This window comes from Lampris incognitus, chromosome 3, assembly GCF_029633865.1.
Source record: "Lampris incognitus isolate fLamInc1 chromosome 3, fLamInc1.hap2, whole genome shotgun sequence".
In the NCBI taxonomy this organism is placed as follows: domain Eukaryota; kingdom Metazoa; phylum Chordata; class Actinopteri; order Lampriformes; family Lampridae; genus Lampris; species Lampris incognitus.
This window is the reverse complement of record NC_079213.1, coordinates 97,713,978-97,735,223: the sequence shown is the minus strand read 5'-3', so window position 1 is coordinate 97,735,223 and position 21,246 is coordinate 97,713,978. Positions and strand designations below refer to the sequence as shown.

The 21,246-nt window shown below is 47.7% G+C and overlaps 1 protein-coding gene across 1 annotated transcript in view; it reads left to right on the top strand.

Moving 5' to 3' along the window:
* Window positions 1–21,246, top strand: part of ssbp4 (single stranded DNA binding protein 4) — a 95,145-nt gene that overhangs the window by 868 nt on the left and 73,031 nt on the right. Inside the window, exons 2-3 of the mRNA XM_056276881.1 lie at window positions 9,837–9,909; window positions 18,652–18,713. Of these exons, the coding sequence (XP_056132856.1) occupies window positions 9,837–9,909; window positions 18,652–18,713 (135 nt within the window). The remainder of the gene's footprint in view (window positions 1–9,836; window positions 9,910–18,651; window positions 18,714–21,246) is intronic.

Here is a 21,246-nt window from a genome sequence, read left to right as displayed (position 1 = left end):
CGGAGACTCCTGCAAACTTTAAGCAGGGGAGGTTTTTCTGTGTCTTTGGTGTTGTGTGCCGTTCGTTATTAGACGTGTTTGTGGATGGAGGCTTGCTCGGGCTGTCCACTCTTTGTATTTTTATTTTGAAGCGTTCGTGCTCGGGGCGAGCGGGAGGAAAAGTTTGGTCCCATTCAGGAACTACTGAATACAGCGGGGGTAAACTTTTTAGCAGCCACTCACATGTTGGGAGGGCAGCTGAGTTATGCCGCCTCATGCCATTTCTTTTACAAGTGGCGACATTTCCCTGCTGTTACACAATTGTTGTAGGATTGTCAAGATATCAGGTTGGATCACATGTAGTGGGTGACAGACACCTTTTTGAAAACAATGAAAGAAGTGCCTGTCTTCATCTGAGTTTAAGCACAGCGCACTTACGTTTCACCCTTCTTTCTTTTTTTGCAAGGCTTTTAATTTGATATGTAGATCTGTTAGCAACTCATCTGTCATTGGATCCAAGGTTTTAAAGCGAGATGAAGGCTAACGAAGCCTTTAACTGGATGTTATTTCTGCAGACTGGTCTGTGGAGTAGCTCGCATATCCTGCCCCCCCCCCCCCATCATCGTTACTCAGGCTAAGACTACATATTTTCTGAGCAACCCCGAAAGAGTTGGCTCCTCTTTTTGCATCCCGTAGCACTTGAGCTGTGAAACTCAACCATTGTGTTTTCCCGACCTCGTCCCGGTGTCTTCTATTTACTGTTTTCAAACGCTTAACAGTGTGTCATTAGACAAGTGAGACACCCCCCCCCCTGCTGAGAGGAAATTGAGCGAAAAGGCACCGTTAAAACTCCCGAGACTCTGCAGCAAACTACGATTTCATGTAATCGTAATTGTATTATTATTTTTTTAAAACATACTACCTTGTCATGTTGAATCTATTCGGAGCTCGCCACTGATTTTTTTGTTGCTCATTTGATTAGTGTGGGCTGTGTTTTTGAATATCACCTTGCACACGTTTTAGCCCCATAGACGTTTCAGTTGGGTTTGAATTCGTGTCACTTTGTTGACAAATCGAGTAGCATGTTGTCTGCATCTATGCACACATTGCCTTATGGGTGCCTTTGGGCGTGCGCGTGCGCCGGAGTACGGTACATGTGCGCCCGTGTTGAGTTGCAGGACTATGTACATCCACGATGAAAACAAACCCATGTGGCTTTTGTGAACAGCAGGCGATGTGACCTTTGAACCAGCATATGATGCTTTGATAGATCATTTGCTGCTATTGAATATTCACTGGAAATTACGCTTCTTAGCTTTTTACTGGGGCCAGTTTGCACCACATAGTCACCACAGAAGTAGCCCGGCCACTACACTGGAGAAACACATTAAAGGTTATAGATTTATACAAGGTTCGTTTGATTTCCGGAATGTTTTTTTTAGACTATTGTAATTAGTTGAACATGGTTTTTTTTCAACAACTATGCCTTTAATGTTCCATTTGTTTTGGGGCTGAAATCGGGGACAAGATTGCATGCATTTTCACCGATACTCTAGGTCTAGGAAGATGAATATGTAAACATAAATCTCTAAAACGAAGAGCGATAAGTGGGACAACTTTCACACTTTTCACGAGTAACTCTGTTCCAATGCGAGGGTCTAAGGACAGGATGTTGTGTTGCTGTAAAGCCCCTTGAGGCAAATTTGTGATATTGGGCTATACAAATAAAATTGACTTGACTTGACTTGCTGAGTTTTTGTCATGAAGTTGTTTGCTTGTTTTCTCATACCTCTACATGGGTGTAGTAGATACGCCACAGCAAATATGCATCGTTTTAAAAAGTATCTTTAAACTGTTGCTTAAAGCTTTGGCTTGGTATTTGAGTGTGTGTGTGTGTGTGTGTGTGTGTGTGTGTGTGTGTGTGTGTGTGTGTGTGTGTGTGTGTGTGTGTCTAAATGTGCGTCATAGGCCTGCAGGTAATGTCCGGACATAACGGGTAGTGCTTGTGCTTGCCCTTTCCCTCTCACCTGTCTTGTCACCCCAACCTGCCCCACAGGGCTAACACATGTTTCCTTGTAAACGTGGTGCTCACAACAGCTGTCTCGCTGCATCAGTGAATTAGCTAATATTCATATTTACATATTCATAAAGACCTATACATATTCAGAAATGGAAACGAGAAAGGCCCGTATGGACGTGTATTAAGTCAGGCTCACAGTTACGGTGTGACATCACACACACACACACCAGGAAACCGTCGCCCAGAAGACCAATTTCTGAGTTATTAACTGGTGAAAAAAAAAAAGCTATCTAAATCTGTGTTTCTGTTTCAAAGAATGAGGCTAGGGGATATTGACATTTACACCTGAAGTATGGCGTCCTCTTTAAGAGAAAAACACCATCTCAAAATGTTGTCTTCGTGAAACAATCACTTATCCCCGACCCTCCTTGAATTGTATCATTCAGTAAACGTGTAAATGTGTGATCTTTTTCATTTTTACTTTAAGACCGTAGTTACGTTGCTTACACCAAATCTGCTGAAATGAGAGAAGGCAGGATGAAAAAAGTAATTGCCCAGGTCAAGCAGTGTTTTTGGTGGGCTGTTTGAAGCAGCCAGTCAGGCAATGCAAGGGCGGGGCCTGTTTCCACACAAGTAAACTGGACCAGTTGGGACGGCAAGAAGGTAGATGTGTGACTTTTTTAATCTCCCAATCTTCTTCTTCTTTCGGCTTATTCCGTTTCTCAGGCGTCGCCACAGCGGATTTTATAGTTTCCATCGGTACCCTGTGAGGGCACAGTGCCAGGGGTGGCCGTTGTTAATGCAGGCCTTGAACAATCCGGTATGGAGCCTCGTCTGATCTGGTATGGTCTTGTCAATCCGCATACTGATTTGGCAAAATTTTACATCGGATGCCCTTCCTGACACAACCATTAACCCTATGGACGGGGGCACAGGTAAAGCGCTGGATGCCCTCCCAGTATTCATGGACTTGGACCCACGCCTGTCGCCTCCCTAATTTCCCAATATACTTCCTAAAAGTGCTTTCTGTGGTTGCAAAAGGGTAAATTCAGCTAAAGCAAAACCGGCAGTAGCGTTCCACTAATTTAAAAAGATTTTACGCATTCATACAGATGCCTCTAAAAGCAGAGGGCCACAACATTTAATTTAACATCATCACTTTGTTGTGTTGGGGAACAAGGTGATATTCTGTCTTTTTTTGGTGTTGTATTTTTATATTAGCTAGTCTCAATGGAAGCGGACAGGAAATGGGGAGAGATAGAGAGGGGTGAGATACGCAACAAAGGTCGCTGGCTGGATTTGAACCGGCGACGGTTGTGACCACGTGACCCTGTGGCATGCACTGTAAACCATTGGGCTATGGTGGCGTCTCCATGGTGGCATGTTGAGTCGCAGCTAACTAGGTGCTAAAACTGCGGAGGGCCTAACATCCCCAGAAGTTGTGCGACACCCACTTGGTACAGAAACAACGCTGTATCTCGATAATCTTATCCAGCCCTAAAGAAAAAATCAATTTTGGGATTTGTTTATTTTCTAACAGCTGTGGGTCAAGTCCCAGTCTGTTCGCCGCCATGCTATCTCTGTTTTAGATGCTTCCAGAAATTCTCATTAAGTGACCGTGTTCCAAATCAACTTACAGCTGGCCTGTTGCCGGCTCAGATAAAAAACGGTCTGTTGATTTCAATCAGTTTCCCCACTTTTAACGTAGAGCATCGGTGCTATGTTTATTGAAGTGTAGGCTCGGGGCAGTTGGCCCCAGTACCCAATAAAGGTGGCCCTGGAGTGTGCTCACCCCTAAAAACAAAACCTAAAAAACAAAATAAACGCTCATCTACTTAATTTGTTGTGACGCAGAGCTTGTGAAAGGTGTTTATTACCAGCTCGGCTATAGTGACACACTTGGTGTTTCAGTCAGGGCAAACAAGTCGAGTTAGCAGCCACTTAACAGAACAGCTGGAAAGAGCGGCGGGATCGAACTGACGTCCCACAAGCAGCAGCGTGGGCCTATCGTCTTAGGTGGGGTTGTCAGCGCGTTACGGTCGGTGTGATTTTTTTTTTCTTAAATTTTATTTTTGGTGCGACGTCCCGTGCGCGCGGGCGAAGCGTTTGGCTTAATTCTTTAAAAGCCTTGAAAGCGGCGGAAATAGCCGAGGAAGAGGCGGAAATAGCCGAGGAAGAGGGGGAATGAAACGTCCGCAAGTGTGGTTACGCTCTCATCCAAACGACTGGGCCGACATGAGACGCACAAAAACACACACTCGTACATTTCACCCAGGCTACTTCTGTGGATTCCATCGCGCAGCCAAGGCCTCGCCACAGAAGAGGAATTCAATTACCCCGGTCTTGACGTCTCCAGATCGCAGGTGGGAGGCGTAGGTAGGGCCACAGAGGAGAGCCGGAGCCCCCCCCCCCACCAGCCTTGAGAAGCGTCATCGTCGCCGACTTTTTTTTCTTGTCTTTTTTTTCCCCAAGAAAGGAAAGGTAGAAGAACTGAGTGCCCTTGCGACCAGTGAATTTAATTACTTCTCACTCCTTTTTCCCCGGATTTATTTAATGGGATTTTGACAAGAGTATTACGGCAGTTTTAAGATTGAAGGTCGCGCCATTATTTGAGCGATTGGAATGGTTTTGAAACGCGCGCGCCGATGACTCTTACAACGAAGGCGCCATTCGCCGCAACTTCAACTGTTGGACCCAAACGCCTTCGTTTAAAAAAAAGGCGGCCACTCCGGCGGTTTCTTTTGAACCCGGCTCTTCGCATTTGTGTGCAATACGTCGTTTACAGTGAGTTTTCTTTACTGTTTAGGGGATTAAGTAAGTATTTTTTGAGAGGAGCTAAAACTCCGCTAGCATGACGGCTAATCGGTTTGTTTCGAGCGCGGGGTTCTTTACATCTTCTTCCCTTGTCCTCTAGCCCCGCCCACGTATTTACATGCCGTTTAATGGAGGGCTTCAGGTTTGAATGCATGGTTTTGATTCCACACAGATGGCTCTGCCATCTGCATTTTGGCCTTTTGAAGGAAACATAAAGAACGGCGCACTCGTACAGGCAAAGACACGGCACTGTAAAAGAAACCCCTTATTTACCCCCGGTTCCCTTTGACTGCCTGTTTTTCATTCAGACGTGTCAACTAATGCTGCCTTTTCTCGGGTGCTGTCGGTGCATCCGAACAAATTTGTAAGTTTTCTCACTTGAAGTAACTGAGACAGTATAAATATTGAGGCTACGTGCCTGAAGTTGGTAATTAGTTTGGCAACACGGCACGGAGGCCTCAAGTGCTTCGCTATGCGTTCTGTCAGCGTACAGAGAACGTAAATCTGCGCTTCCTATAAATGTCAGTTTTAATCGTTAAACCTGACTTTTGACACAGAACAGAATGTCTTTCTGAAAGTTTGGAAAATCTATGCGGGTTTGTATCAGTTTGGAAGGTGCATAATATTATCTCCTCGTTGACCTCCCTGGGGGAGGTTGGTTCTTGATCACACAAATATGCTGGCGATGTCAATAATAACCTCTAATCCCTTGTTCGCAAATCATTCACAGCCCCCCCCCCCCATTTGACTTGAAAGCATTTTGTGATTGTGATTTCCTGTGAAAATCTAATTCTGTTAAAATGAACAGATTATCGGACAATGAAACCTTACAGGTTGGAATAGGTTGACGTCCTTCTCTGGCAGGTGGACTTGCCTGTAACCCTGTGGGGTCAGACTTTTCTGTTGGCAGAGGAAGGAGGAGATGAGAGGAGAGTTTGTGGATGGAGGGAGTCTGCATTTAATGCAGCAGGCTTTGTATGCATGTAGCCTATGTGCGTGTGTGCGTGCGTGCGTGCGTGGATTAACCCATGGCTCAAACCATGCGTGTTTACACTTTGCTTATTGACACTGATTTATTTTGACAGAAGAACTGACGTAACAAAGCCAAGCAATTATGAACAGTGTGTGTGTGTGTGTACTGGGAATAAACTTCGCTGAGGCAGCTTTACACTACTACCACAGGTGTCTCAAACAGATCTATTCGCTCTCATTCACTTATTTTTTTTTTAGACCCCCCCCCTTTTTTTTTTTCCAGTTGTACCTGGCCAATTACCGCACTCTTCCAAGCCATCCCGGTCGCTGCTCCGCCCCTCTGCCAATCCGGGGAGGGCTGCAGACTACCACATGTCTCCTCCGATACATGTGGAGTCACCAGCTGCTTCTTTTCACCTGACACTGAGGAGTTTCACCGGGGGAACGTAGCGCATGGGAGGATCACGCTATTCACCCTAGCCCCCCCCCCCCCCCCGAACAGGCACCCCGACCAACCAAAGAAGGCACTAGTGCAGCAACCAGGACACGTACCCACATCCGGCTTCCCACCCGCAGACACGACCAATTGTGTCTGTAGGGACGCCTGACCAAGCCAGAGGTAACACAGGGATTCAAATCAGCGATATCCGTGTTGGAGGCAACAGGATAGGCCTCTACGCTACCTGGATGCTCCTCATTCACTTTCAAGTCAGTTGTCATTGCATTCTCACCAGTTCACTATTGCAGTCACAGGACCGCTGCTTTTTATGTATATCATTTGGTGTTTTTATCTAGTTACTCCTGTGTTGATTTCACTGTGTCAGGGAGCACATCAATTTTGCATACTATACATCTTTATAAATTTGTGAACGATGTAGAATCCATGAGAAAATGGATGCAATAACGGGCTTGCCTGAATCTCGTCCATCACTTCCTCCATGCATACCTTATCTAACTTAGCCCACGCTCCGACTCGTGAATTATTGAGACGGAGACAGGAAAGTTAATTTGCTAACTGTCTGTGCTTTAGCTGGCTAAACTCAGCCGAGGTGCTCTTGTCTCTGGAGGGGAAAGGGAAGGAGAGGGGAGGATGCCCAGGACAGCCCGGGGGCAAGATGTCAGATGTGCTTCCTGTGAACGAGGCAGCCGGAGAGATCTCATTGATGTGTGGACATAAAGCTGAGCGTTGTTTTGGCTGGATAAGGTGAGAACTGGAATGGTTAGAGTTCACCTTTTGGCCTTCCAAGACTGAAGAGAAACAGATTGAATATGGGGGGGCGAGAAACGGAATGCCCTTCCGATCTGCTTGTGTTTGGCCTTATTAGTGATTCGTCTCTTGTTCTTGAATGACACCTGTCGGAGGCTCTGGTTTGGAGGCAAGAGTTGCACGTTTATAATAGACAAGGAAGTCGCAGTCATCAACCTTCACTTTCTCTCTGCCACAGTTCTCCAGTACCGTACAACTCCCCTTCTCTCCTTTATCTACTTCCACATACCTGGCCATCCCAAGGCCCTGTAGCATCAGCTAACAAAAAAAAGAGCCTTCTACTCAGCCAAATTACACTTACCGCTTCTGACAGAGTAACAAAAGGTGTCCCCTGAAGCCTGGATTGAATGAGTGTTTTTAAATAATGCATTGCAGCAGGGGCAGGTGCCCATCACTGGGGCATAGAGCCCCTCAGAACACACCGGGCTCCGCCATGAAAATTTCATCGCTGCAGCCCTCATGGGAATCGCTGTTCGATCCTGTACAATGTAGAGAGGGGTGTATAGGAGCTGACGCCTGCCGCTGGGTATTTCACACCGAAGAAAAGGCCCTCTTTTTACTTTTCATACCAACTGACTCCTCTCTTTACCTAGAATCTGGGGGGGGGGGGGGGGCTAAACGCGCCCTGAACTGACGGTAGGAGGTATGTCCTGCTAGAAGTCAGTCGTTTTAACGGCGTTCGGGTCAACCTGTTACGATCGAGTATTCAAATAATGCATTCAGAATGCACCGAGAAAATCGGCAAACGCCACATTTCAGTCGTTTTGATGTTCGTACTCAGTAGGGGCGAAAACCTCCGGAGTCAACAAAGCACGGTTGTTGGTCGACTCGAGCGGTTTTTACCAGCCGATGTTGAGCTAAAATATTTCCAATGGCTCTTAATTAAATGAGTCAGAGTTCATTAACAGGAGCCAGCTGTTTATACTGAAATCTTCCTTTTGTATGGGGGGAGTATCGAAATATTTGGCGCCAGCAATTTATATATCCCAACTATTCAGTTTGCTCATCTCCACTCCCACAATCCTTTCCTGCAATGGGAGACTTTGACCTTGTCTTTGACTGTTCAGACCTCCAAACGGAAAAAGAGACCCCCCCCCACACACACACACACACGCCAGAGATACACGTACAAACATTTTATGAAAAACTTAATAGATACCCCCTTTTTTTAAGACCCCCCCCACCCTTTTCTCCCCAATTGTACTTGGTCAATTACCCTATTTTCCAAGCCATCCCGGTCGCTGCTCCACCCCCTCTACCAATCTGGGGAGGACTGCAGACTACCACATGCCTCCTCCGATACATGTGGAGTCACCAGCCGCTTCTTATCACCTGACAGTGAGGAGTTTCGCCAGGGGGATGTAGTGCGTGGGAGGATCATGCTATTCCCCCCCAGCCCCCCCCTCCGAACAGGCGCCCCGACCGACCAGAGGAGGCGCTAGTGCAGTAATCAGGACACATACCCACATCCGGCTTCCCACCCGCAGACACGGCCAATTGTGTCTGTAGGGACGCCCGACCAAGCCGGAGGTAACATGGGGATTTGAACTGGAGAGCCCCGTGTTGGTAGGCAATGGAATAGATTGCCACGCCACCCGGACGCCCCATAATAGATGCCTTTTTTTAAACAAATGTTTACATATCTGAAATTGGTGCTGATACACTTGTTTCTGATGTAACAGTAGGAAATCTACAAGGCCAGAAACATATTACCTGAAACTGGTTCAGACCAGCTGGAGGGGATAATTTCCTTTAGGCAGATAGTTGTCAAGACATGAAGTGAAATTCAATGATGTCTTTGAGATGATGAAGAATCGGGTTGTTCAACTCTGGCCCAGCTCATTATTGATTCATTCGGTATCACCCAGCATCAACTAGAACATCCCAACCCAGTGTCTACGCTGGCCTTGACTTATGTGAGCCGCATTAAAACAGTCGCTCGCTATGCACTAACTACAGCCGCTGCCTGCACAACCATTTCAGACCTGAAGCTGCATCCCAGCGACTGGTGTCTTGTGAGGCTGGGGGTTGCTTTCAACCCAGGGTAGACAAAGTAAGAGGAGTTTTTTTTCATGTGTGTGTGTGTGTGTGTGTGTGTGTGTGTGTGTGTTTCCCTATGTTGGCTCATCCCGGCACTGACAGAGACATCAAAATGGTATCAGTAACAGACGCCCAAAATTGAAGGAAAGCGCGGCATGGCGATGTCGTGAGTGTGCAACTCCAGCCACGTCTGAGGATGTTTCTTTTTTTCCCCCCTAATTTTTTTTCCCATCTCCTCTCCTCTTGTTTTTGTTTGTCTACATTGTTTTGGTTTTCAGCCCTTATGCCTCAACAGCAGAGTTCCTAAAACCACAGGGATATGGCGGCGTGCCACTGAGACGCTTAAGCTGACGACTGTAGAGCTTACATCACACAATCACTGCTCCCTCTATAGTGTATCTAATCTTCATGGGGTAAAGCCTTGTTTATCCCAAGTCCATCTCGAATGACGAAAGTGGTGATTTTCTGCCTATCGTGCACATTTGGTTGGGACTCCCTCGTCGACGGCGCACGCCGCCATAACAATCGATACGTAACATTAGGAATCAAAAGTGGGAAACAAGCACGTTTTAAAGGTTTGTTTTCAAGACAAAGCAGTCGGGGGGAGCTGGGGGGGTGTGAAGGACAAGTGGGCTGCAGGAATGAAGTGTAAAAAAAGTAGTACTGACGTTTGCCTCTCCCCCTCTCTCCTCTTTTTGTCTGTCCCGCCTCTCTCTCCCTCCCTCATCTCTGTCTGTTTTTCAGGTTAGCTTTATACGTCTATGAGTATTTGCTGCATGTCGGCGCACAGAAATCCGCACAGACCTTCCTGTCAGAGGTAAGAAATGCTCTCACGTCGACTTCCTCTGGCCAGCGGATGAATGGGATGCTTCCTGTATTGTATGGCTGGGGATGGAATTCACATTATCGGTTGCCCCGGGGTGATCCTACCACTGTGTCCCATCAAGTCTGTCACTATCTGGACGTTTAACACTTATTACAGACTCATGAAGTCAATTAGCGAAGACATGTGTCGGTGGTTATCAGTTGATAAGACCGCTAACCTCAGTGGATCAGTTGTGTATAAACACCAGAAATGCTGCTTTGATTATTCATCGATATGGAGCACTTAAAACATGCCATCCATCGGGGTCATCTGATATAACGACTTGTTCCCCGTGATCAAGGCAATAAATGTTAAATGTATGAATTGCAGTGGTTTGACACGCCGTCAGCGTGCGTTGTTCATTAATTTGCCTTGTCGTATTGCCGCATAAGAAAAACAAAGCCAGCCCTGCTGATGTCAGTCAAGTTTCCCTCAAGTATTTGAACCCGTTCCAAACGTAACCGTCAGTCTCAGGTCTGCCAGAGTTATTAGTGCGACATTAGCCCCCCCTCCCAAACTGTTGAAGAGGTAACGTCTCTAATGCGCTCCATCCTCTTCCTTAATGGACATCCTTCCTGTTAATGGTCCAATGTCCAGGCCTGCTAAACCCACATCACCTCTCCTACCCGTCGCCTTTATTCAGTTCCATTTAATGCACTCTCTCGTATACGGTGAAAGGGCTCCATCGGCAAGCAAAGGCGGGTCCATATCGTTCGTCTTATAATTGTGACATCATTAATCTATTGTTTCCACCGTTGAACTCGGTGTAGGGTAGAGGAAGAGGGAACACTTCCCATGCAAAGGGATGGAGAGATCACACGGCGCACACGTCCTCAAGAAATGCAAAGATGTGGCGTCTGCTGAAAGATGATGTGGATCAATGAACAGTTGCTAGGCAGTTGCCGGGTGAAAATAGAAAAATAAAGAAGAAAATTGCATTTCATTTGGTCTGCTTTAAATGCACAACCGGCAGCTCATGGTGAATGAAGTATGAAAGCTACTTGCATTTTCACTCCTGGTCCATGTGGTCTTGTAGCCCCACAATGCTTCAGGTTAATGGTAGGCAACGGAACGCAACATGGGGATCACCGGTTCGAACCCGTGTTACCTCCGGTTTGGTCGGGCGTCCCTACAGACACAATTGTCTGTGTCTGTGGGTGGGAAGCTGGATGTGGGTATGTGTCCTGGTCACTGCATTAGCGCCTCCTCTGGTCGGTCGGGGCACCTGTTCGGGGGGGGGACTGGGGGAATAGCGTGATCCTTCCACATGCTACGTCCCCCTGGTGAAACTCCTCACTGTTAGGTGAAAAGAAGCAGCTGATGACTCCACATGTATTGGAGGAGGCATGTGGTAGTCTGCAGCCCTCCCCGGATTGGCAGAGGGGGTGGAGTAGCGACCGGGACAGCTCAGAAGAGTCGGGTGAGTGGCCAAGTACAATTGGGAGAAAAAGGGAGAACCCCCCCCCCAAAAAAAAACATGGTTGTTGCAGAACTTTGAGAGCAATGTAGAGTGTTGTGTCCACATTTCTCCTGGTGTAAATCCAAATGTGTTTGTGTGTGTGTGTGTCTGTGTGTTACAACTAATTTACTGGCGGTGTGATATCATGAAATTTCTATGGATACTTAGTCATTCTGTAGTGAGAGTAGCTCCACACCTTAAAAACTGTACGGACAATGTCTTTGTGAGGTTTTTCTGTGAATGCTCCAATCCCTTTTGTGACCTTGAAGTTTGACTTAATCTGGGCAGTGAAACAAGATGAATGGGAACTTTTCAATGCTCTTTTACCTGTACTCATTAAAAAAAAAAAAAAAAGAACCCAGATTTTTGTTTAGTTCAGTGAACAGCTTTTTACTTTTCTCATCCATCCATTATCCAAACCGCTTATCCTGCTCTCATCAGGGTCACGAGGATGCTTGAGCCTATCCCAGCAGTCGTTGGGCGGCAGGTGCGGGAGACACCCTGGACAGGCCGCCAGGCCATCACAGGGCCGACACACACACACACACACACACACACACACACACACACACACACACACACACATTCACAACTCGGGACAATTTAATACGGCCGATTCACCTGACCTACGTCTTTGGACGGTGGGAGGAAACCGGAGCACCCGGAGGAAACCCATGCAGACATGGGGAAAACATGCAAACTCCACACAGAGGACGACGCGGGACGACCCCTCATGGCTGGACTACCCCAGGGCTTGAACCCAGGACCTACTCCCTGTGAGGCGACCGCGCCACCGTACCGCGCCACCCTTTCTCATCCATTTCATGTTAAAAAAGCAAAAGAAGGATCTCAGTGAGGACGGGCATTCGTGTAAAATCACATTGCTGGGAACCCGGATCCGTAAATTGGCCACAATTATCTGACACACCAAGAATGGGGCAGGCAGGCACACAAATAAAGCTAGAAAACAGGAGAGAAAAACTAATATTTATTTATGTATGTATTTATTTTAATATCTTTCTTACATTTTCGTATACAACACAAAACACAACAGCTCAGACACGACATGACAAAATGAGTGAGCAAATAAAAACTAGTGGGCATTATCTCCATCCCCAACCCTCACCACCCCCGACAACAGAGAACGGCAACATCAAATAAATAAATATGCAAACAAATAGCAAGATTACAGGAAAACTGGTTTCACAATAAAAACAAAGTAAAGGGACAGGCTTGGCCGGTTAAGGAAACCCTTGTAATATGGAAGATGACAGCGTAGGTCCAATATGTTCTAAGGAAGGGTCCCAAACTTTATACAAGGCATCCAGTTAGGAGTGAAGCATACATGAGATGTACTCATTGGGAATACACTCCATTATAAGGGTGTGCAATGACTTTTTTGTTGGAGCGACTACCTTGATCCAAAAGAGCAAAATATTCTTCTTGGCGGCAAAAGTCAATAGACTGAATAGCCTGTTGTGTTTGATATTTATGATATGACCATCTGGAAGACCAAGAAGGAGGCACATAGGGTCTAACTCTATTGGAACACCAAAAATAACACAGTTCATCCACAATACCAGACCAGTAGCTTTGTAGCTTCACACATGACCAGAAACAGTGAATGTAATTGCCAGTCTCAGAGACCCCGTTTACACTCGGTTTTAAAATGCGGTTTTTGTGATTGGATCGCAAGTGGACAGCGCTAAATACAAGTGTAAACAACCACGAAAACACTTGCCGAGGTGGTCTGGGACGCATTTGACCACTTTTGTAGTGTAAACGCTAATGTATCCTGATGTGTCCCCCGACAAGGACGTAACAGGAAATCTTCTTCTTCGGAGTAACGAAATCTGATCACAATTGGTTAGCAGGACACATTTGGAGACGCATGTTAGACACGAGTGTAAACGGCGATGTGTCTCACTGTCCACTTGTGATCCGATCGCCCAAAACGCGTTTTAAAACCAAGTGTAAACTAGGTCAGAGTTACACTTACAGCAGAGCAGAGACACATTAGCATCCATCTTGTTTTTTTGAGAGCTGGTGTTATATCCGTACGATGTAAAATTTGAAACTGAGTAGATTTGGTTCGATTACGAAAGGCTAAAATGTGAGCAGGAGATGGGGAGAAGCACAGAGAGATTAAGTATCAGGGCTGAAGAGAGCCTGATTGCGGAGCCCTTGTGGGTGAATCTTCTCCCATAGATTGAGCGCTGTTGGTGAGCAGCTAGAAAAGGGGTTAAGTTGTGGGTCGCAGGCAACCAGCAGCACACACGGGAGGCATACACGCACAGTCACAAACAGGAATTAAAAACACACACATACACGCACATACACACACACACACACATGCACAAACAAAAACAAGACTTAAGATAACAGACACAGACAGAGTCAGATACACATAAATAAACCAACATTCCATGTCCACAAGGCATGCATGCTGGGACTACCAAGTCAGTTTGACCCCAGCTGCCTAAGAGAGTTTTGCATGACAGCAAATTGCCTGGTGAATTTGTTTATCTTAACCATGAAATCACATTTCTTTAGTCGCGTTAGATGGTTAGATTGAGTTAAATGGAAAGCTATGCCTGGTTATATTTACAAAGACAGTAACTTAACCTCTCATCTATCCCCCCTCCCCCCACACTGCTAGTTCCAGTGGTGGCCTTTATAAGGTCTTTGGAAATTCCTCATCATTATCAGAAGCAAAGTGTTGCAATCAATCACGATTCGTTCTACTCATCTACATCACTTCACATTCAATTACCATGTTAATATTCACCTGTCAGTCTCACGCTCTCCTTGAGATATGCGAGGCATGATGCTGCACTCCCTGCTTGTTCTCTTCTCCTCAGCCCTCTTTTGAATCCCCCCCTCCTTTTATTGGGGGGGGGGTTTCCCCCCCTTTTTTTCCCCCAATTGTACCTGGCCAATTACCCCAATCTTCCGAGTCGTCCCGGTCACTGCTCCACCCCCTCTACCGATCTGGGGAGGGCTGCAGACCACCACATGCCCCCAAAACGTTTTCGAGGCATGTGGTAGTCTGTGGAGTCGCCAACCGCTTCTTTTCACCTGACAGTGAGGAGTTTCGGCAGGGGAACGTAGCGCGTGGGAGGATCACGCTATTCCTCCCCCCCCTCCCCCTCACAGGCACCCTGACCGACCAGAGGAGACGCTAGTGCAGCGACCAGGACACACACCCATATCCAGCTTCCCACCCGCAGACACGGCCAATTGTGTCTGTAGGGATGCCCGACCAAGCTGGAGCTAACACAGGGATTCGAACTGGTGATCCCCCCCATGTTGATAGAAAATGGAATAGACCGCTACACTACCCGGACGCCCCCCCCCCCTTCTTTTTTAACCATTATTTCTCCCCCTTCACCTTCTATATGTCCTCCCTGTTTACTACCTCCTTGTTTCTATCTCTTTCTCGTTTCACCTCTCTCACACACACACACACACACACACACACACACACACGCACACATCAGTAGATAAGGGAGTTCTGTCCCAGCAGGTATGCAGAAGGAACCCACACTTGCTCAGTGCCATCTAATGAGAGCGCTATCACCTGGACTCTCCTGCCTCAATTAGCCTCTGTGTCTCCCTCAGTGTAAAGGTGGCACACACGCACACACACACACACACACACACACACACACACACACACACACTGTTCTGCAGACATTGTTAGAAGTTAATAGAAGTTCAGCCGCTGTCTTTTTATATAAAGGCAGACAGTCCTTGCTGTAAAGCCATCCTACTGTGGTGCATCCTCTTGTAGTGGTCTCAGATTAAGTGTGCGCACTGCATTTGGGAGTGTGTTTCTTTGTGTATGTCCATGTGGGTGTGGGTGTTTGCTTGTGTGTGTCTTATGTGTGTTGTGTAGGCATGTCAGGGTCCGCTATCTCTTCTAGGATCTTATCTCGGTATCCAGATACAGGCAGGAGCTCTGTGGGCCTGTGAGGGCACTACAGACACTGGAGAGGGCTGCTGCTAGGAGATGGTCACAGTTTCTGATCCACACTCTGTGCACGCCACTTCACCATGCTGTCTGTCTGTGTCCCTGTCTGTCTGTCTATCTGCTTATTGGTCTGTTTCGCTGAAATCTTGGGTTGTTACTGGGATCTCCATTGGTGGGTTTGTGACTTCAATTCTTTGGAAATCAGTCTTGCTAAGGCAAAGCAATCTTCCTAGGCATTAGCTCAGCGTTTTCCTGGCATTGTGTTAGCATGAAAGGGTCTTTCACGGAAACCCAGCATTCGCACGGTTGACATGGTGTGTTTCACACATGTGTTAAACATGTAACCTACAAAAACATCAGCGTTCTAGACACGCATGTGCGAAGACAAAGCCTTTGTATCCAGGTGGACAAATATCCCTTTCTGTTGCACTGTAGTGGTAGCGTAGGGCAGCTTATGTCATAACAACGGCAGAAACAGGGTAACAGACTGCGACCCATTTTGCGGCCATTTTATTTTTCAAGGTGTGAGGGATTTTTTTTCAAAGGTAGCACCGGTGCGACTTCACAATTAGTAGACATTTAGAACATTTATTTTTTTTATTTTTCGCTGTTTGAAACGGGCGGCACGGTGGCACAGTGGTTAGCGTGGTCGCCTCACAGCAAGAAGGTCCTGGGTTCGAACCCCGGGTTTGTCCAACTTTGGGTGTCGTTGCAGGTCGTCCTCTGTGTGGAGTTTGCATGTTCTTCCCGTGTCTGCGTGGGTTTCCTCTGGGTGCTCCGGTTTCCTCCCACAGTCCAAAGACGTAGGTCAGGTGAATCGGCCATACATAAAAAAAAAAAATTCCCTAGGTGTGAATGCGTCGGCCCTGTGCTGGACTGGCAGCCTGTCCAGGGTGTCTCCTCACCTGCCGCCCCTTGACTGCTGGGATAGGCTCCAGCATCCCGCGACCCTGATTGGGATAAGCAGCTTGGATAATGGATGGATGGATGATTGAAACTGTTCTGGTCTGATTGTCCCTTACAGACATCTACAATAGCTCTAGTCACTGTAGAAACGGTATCAAGGCAACTATGGACAGCTCCTGCAGGCTATATCCCTCCCCATCCGAGCTGTTGTAACAACGTTTACTCGTGCACAATTTGCGCATTGATTATTGCAGGTAGGCAACTGTTAGCAAACATTGAAACTGTGGCATCTGCGTAGCATAGCGGTCTATTCCGTTGCCTACCAACACGGGGATCGCCGGTTCGAATCCCTGTGTTACCTCCGGCTTGGTCAGGCATCCCTACAGACACAATCGGCTGTGTCTATGGGTGGGAAGCCGGATGTTGAGTATGTGTCCTGCCTGGTAGCTGCACTAGCGCCTCCTCTGGTCGGTCGGGCGCCTGTTCGGGGGGGAGGGGAACTGGGGGGAATATTGTGATCCTCCCACGTGCTACGTCCCCCAGGTGAAACTCCTCACTGTCTGGTGAAAAGAAGAGGCTGGCGACTCTACATGTATTGGAGGAAGCATGTGGTAGTCTGCAGCCCTCCCTGGATCGGCAGAGGGGGTGGAGCAGCAACCGGGACGGCTCGGAAGAGTTAAAAGGGGGGACATTTTCAAAAGAAAATAAAAAAAAGAAACCAAACATTGAAACTAATAGAGACAATAGCAGTGAGTGGCGATGAAACATACTGTGGTGTTTCTGGCTGACTCCTTCCTGAGTCAGCCAGACAGTTCTCCGTTGTTGGCCGAGTTGGACAGCAAAGCGGTGCAATACGTATCTCACGGTTTAATTAAAGATATTAATTGTCAAGTGTTCTGTTATTCTACAGCATTGTTGTTTATATTGTTATTTGTTAATGAAACACATTTTCAAAAGGTTTGGTGTGTTTTATGCATGTTTGTAATCTCAAGGGATTTGGTTGAACGAGGTCCTATCTGTGCACTTTTTGTGACACAGAAGCTTGTGACAACTTTTTTTTCTTATCATGGATAAATTATAGCTCTACATAAATGCTCATAATAACAGGCTCCCAATCTGAGACAACGCCCGAGAAAGCTTCTGTGAAACAGAAGCACAGAAACAGCTTACTTGCGCCGAGAAATTTGAGATTTATATTTATTAGATTTATGTTTTATTTATATTTTCTTCGTTGTAATTTTTCAGTACTCACGTATGATGAAATGAAATCCGTCCTCTGTGTTTAGCCCTTCCTATACACTAGGAGCAGTGGGTGGGGCCAACTCCAGGTCCACATTCCGTCAGCTGTTAGCCTAAGTCTATAACGTTTTGCCACCTGAATCCAGAAAGAGTCAAACAGAGATACAAAACACCCATATTTCTGTTGTAACAATACTCCCCCCCCCCTTTTCTCCCCAATTGTACTTGGCCAATTACCCCACTCTTCCAAGCCATCCCGGTCGCTGCTCCGCCCCCTCTGCTGATCCGGGGAGGGCTGCAGACTACCACATGCCTCCTCCGATACATGTGGAGTCAAAAGCCACTTCTTTTCACCTGACAGTGAGGAGTTTTGCCAGGGGCACGTAGCGCGTTGCCTACCAACACGGGGATCGCCGGTTCGAATCCTCTTGTTACCACCGGCTTGGTCGGGCGTCCCTACAGACACAATTGGCTGTGTCTGCGGGTGGGAAGCCGGATGTGGGTATGTGTCCTGGTCGCTGCACTGGCGCGTCCTCTGGTCGGTCGAGGCGCCTGTTCACGAGGGAGGGGGAACTGGGTGGAATAGCGTGATCCTCCCATGCGCTACGTCCCCCTGATGAAACTCCTCACTGTCAGGTGAAAAAAAGCGGCTGGCAACTCCACATGTATCGGAGGAGGCATGTGGTAGTCTGCAGCCCTCCCCGGATCAGCAGAGGGGGTGGCTCGGAAGCGTGGGGTAATTGGCCGAGTACAATTGGGGAGAAAAAGGGAAAAATCCAAAAAAAATAAAATAAATGCAGGGATTCCCTAAGTGTACATGAAAGGGGACTATCTGTATAGGATGAATGCTGGCGTCTGTCTACGTGGCACTGTGAAAGGGGATCAATCCCGGGATTGGAAACCAAGGAAAAGAGCGGGATTTTTGGTGTGAAAGAGGCTTAAGTTGGCAGGAAAGTTGCACCAGAAACATTACGTTATGCATAAAACACTCTGCGGTGTCTTAATATTTTGTTTCCCCTCTTTGTCCTCTCTCTCCTCAATGTGCAACGCTCCTCTTCTCTCCCCCTCCACTCCCTCCCCACTTTTCCTGTTCTCTTCCTTTCTGTCACTCATGAAGATCCGATGGGAGAAGAACATTACGCTGGGGGAACCCCCAGGATTCCTACACTCGTGGTGGTGGTACGTATACATTTATCATTACTTCACAATCTTCATAAGTTCCTAAATACACGAAGAAAGACACTTTATTTTCCTCTCTCACCGTCTTTCTGACACGCACGCACGCACACACACACACACACACACACGCATAGTCTTCAAAAGCTCGCATTCATACTGTAGAAGTACTCTTGATGGTCTGAAAGAATGTGCTGGGTGGAGAGGGACAGTAATTGTAGGGAATGCTAAGTGCATCATCTCACACATGTTGAAGTGCTGTGCTCCTGGCGTCCCTCTGATTGACAAGTGGACTAACTTGCCCGGCTCTGTTATTTAAACATGGCCATTTTTTTTCTAACCTCACGTCTGAACCGGAGTCAAGCTGTGGATTGCCTAATCAAAGTCAAAGTCACGCACAGCTCCCTCTCTCCCAAGTCTATGGGTTTTCAGAACTGAGAATTAGTCTCCGAACCGGTCAACCTGATACTCTGTTTAACAGAACAGGGCTCCGAGGCGCGATTTCCCCTCTCCCTGCCTCTTTAAAGGAATCTGTCAGACACGCTAATGCCAGATAAATAGTGTATTTTCTATCTGGCTGAAAGAACGGGGCCAGTGGGCTGACAGCCTGACATGTACAGTAGTTTTCTCTCCGTCTAAAGTGGAGGAGACGGGAACACCCAAATTCAGGGTTCCCCTTTCCAGCTGACAGGACAAGAGAGCTGGGGAACCTTCAGCTCATAGCTGAGCAAGAGAGAGAGAGAAGCAGAGAGGCCAAGGGGAAGGCAGGCAAGTCTGCAGCCAGTGAAGCTGGCAGGCTGACGGGCAGCCATACAAGTTGAGTGGCAGACAGGGAGGGAGCAAAAACAGCCAGGCAGGCAGACAAGCCATCAGACCAAGTATGTAGACCAGGCAGAAAGAGAGGCAGACAAACAGGTACGGAGGAAATTGAACGGTTGGATGTGAATGAGCTTGCAAACAAAGGCCAGCAGCCTGAGAGGTCAAAAGCAAGGCAGCGTTGGGGCAAAAAGAGTTGGGACTGAGAGAGAGGTTGTACAGGCATGCCTTTTGTCAATTGGGCGATGCTGCTCATCTTTAAGCCCCCCCCCCTCAACAGTTAAGCCAGACTTTTGACTTCATTCATTCTCTCAGGCCCCAAACATGCTCTAATTATGCAGCCTGTTGACACTCTTCATAATGGTGCTTTGGAGAGCCTGGCTTCCCTCAGCCTGACGGCACTTGCTTGGACAGCGACCAGTAGTCCTGACAGACTGACATACAGAAACATACAGCGCCGCACAAGTTCACTCTCGCCTTTCTCCTGACCAATGACAGGAATTAGAGATTTGTGTGTGTGGGTGTGTGTGTGTGTGTGGGTGTGTGTGTGCACATGTGTGTGAAAGTGAGTATATGACAGAGAGAAAGAGAGAGCGAGAGAGTGAAAGCGAGACAGTTTGGTGTGTGTGTGTGTGTGTGTGTGTGTGTGTATGCGCACATGAGACAGAAAGAGAGAAATGGAGCAGTTGAAGTGTGACTGTATTGATATATTTCAACAGTGTGGGAGCGTGTGTCTGACTGTATAAACAAGAGAGCGTACTTGTGAATGACCCAGTGTCTGTGTGTGTGTGTGTGTGTGTGTGTGTGTGTGTGTGCGCGCGCGCGTGCGTGTGTGTGTGTGTGTGTGCGCACACCAGAGAGCAGTTGGAGAGTGGGCAGATTATTAGCCAGACCGAGCAGATCAGGGCCCCGATGCGGGGTATGACCTAGCCGAGGGGCGTCTGTCTGGGCCATGCAGCACGTGGACAGAGACTTGCTGGGGGCTGGGAGGGTGGGGTTGGGTGAGGGCGGGGGGGGGTCCCCATCCACCCCTCCTCCACCCTCAACCCCCAGCCCACAAACCTCCGAACCCCCTCCCCCAAAACAAAAGCTCCAGATGGTATGGGAAAGCCACCAACCCCCCCCCCCCAACTCCTCACTCCCCACCCCCACCCCTTTGCTTACCCCTCCCTCAACCTTTGTCTGAAGGCCTGTCCTTTGTTTGCGGAAGAGAGACCCCCCGAATGGATTAACTCTTTGCATTCCGAGCTCCTTTGTGTTAAACAGTCAAATCCAAGATACCCCCCCACTTCTCCATTGCTGAAGGTTTTTCTTCCCTCCTTGTCCCCATCTCTCTGGCAGTTTCCTGTAGGGTGGGGTGGGGGTTGTGGAGGCTTCAGTCTGAGCGTGGGGCTGGAGGTGGTGGGTGTTGTAAGAGGCGGGTTGGGGGGGGTCATCCACATCTGTTGTTATGGGTAGAAGGATAAAGAAAAGGCTCAGCGAGGACTGCAGGTGTCGATTGTGTCATTAGCTCTCTCCATTGGCCGGTGCCCGTTGTCTCCTTCGCATCCCCCAACCCCCCCCCCCCCAAAAAAAATCAATCGTTTTCACTGGATGGCGACTGGTTCATCAAAATAACAACCCCCCGCCCCCCACACACACACCCGCCCTCCCCAGCACTCAACACACAAAATACAATACACACACACGCACACGCACACACACACACACACACACACAC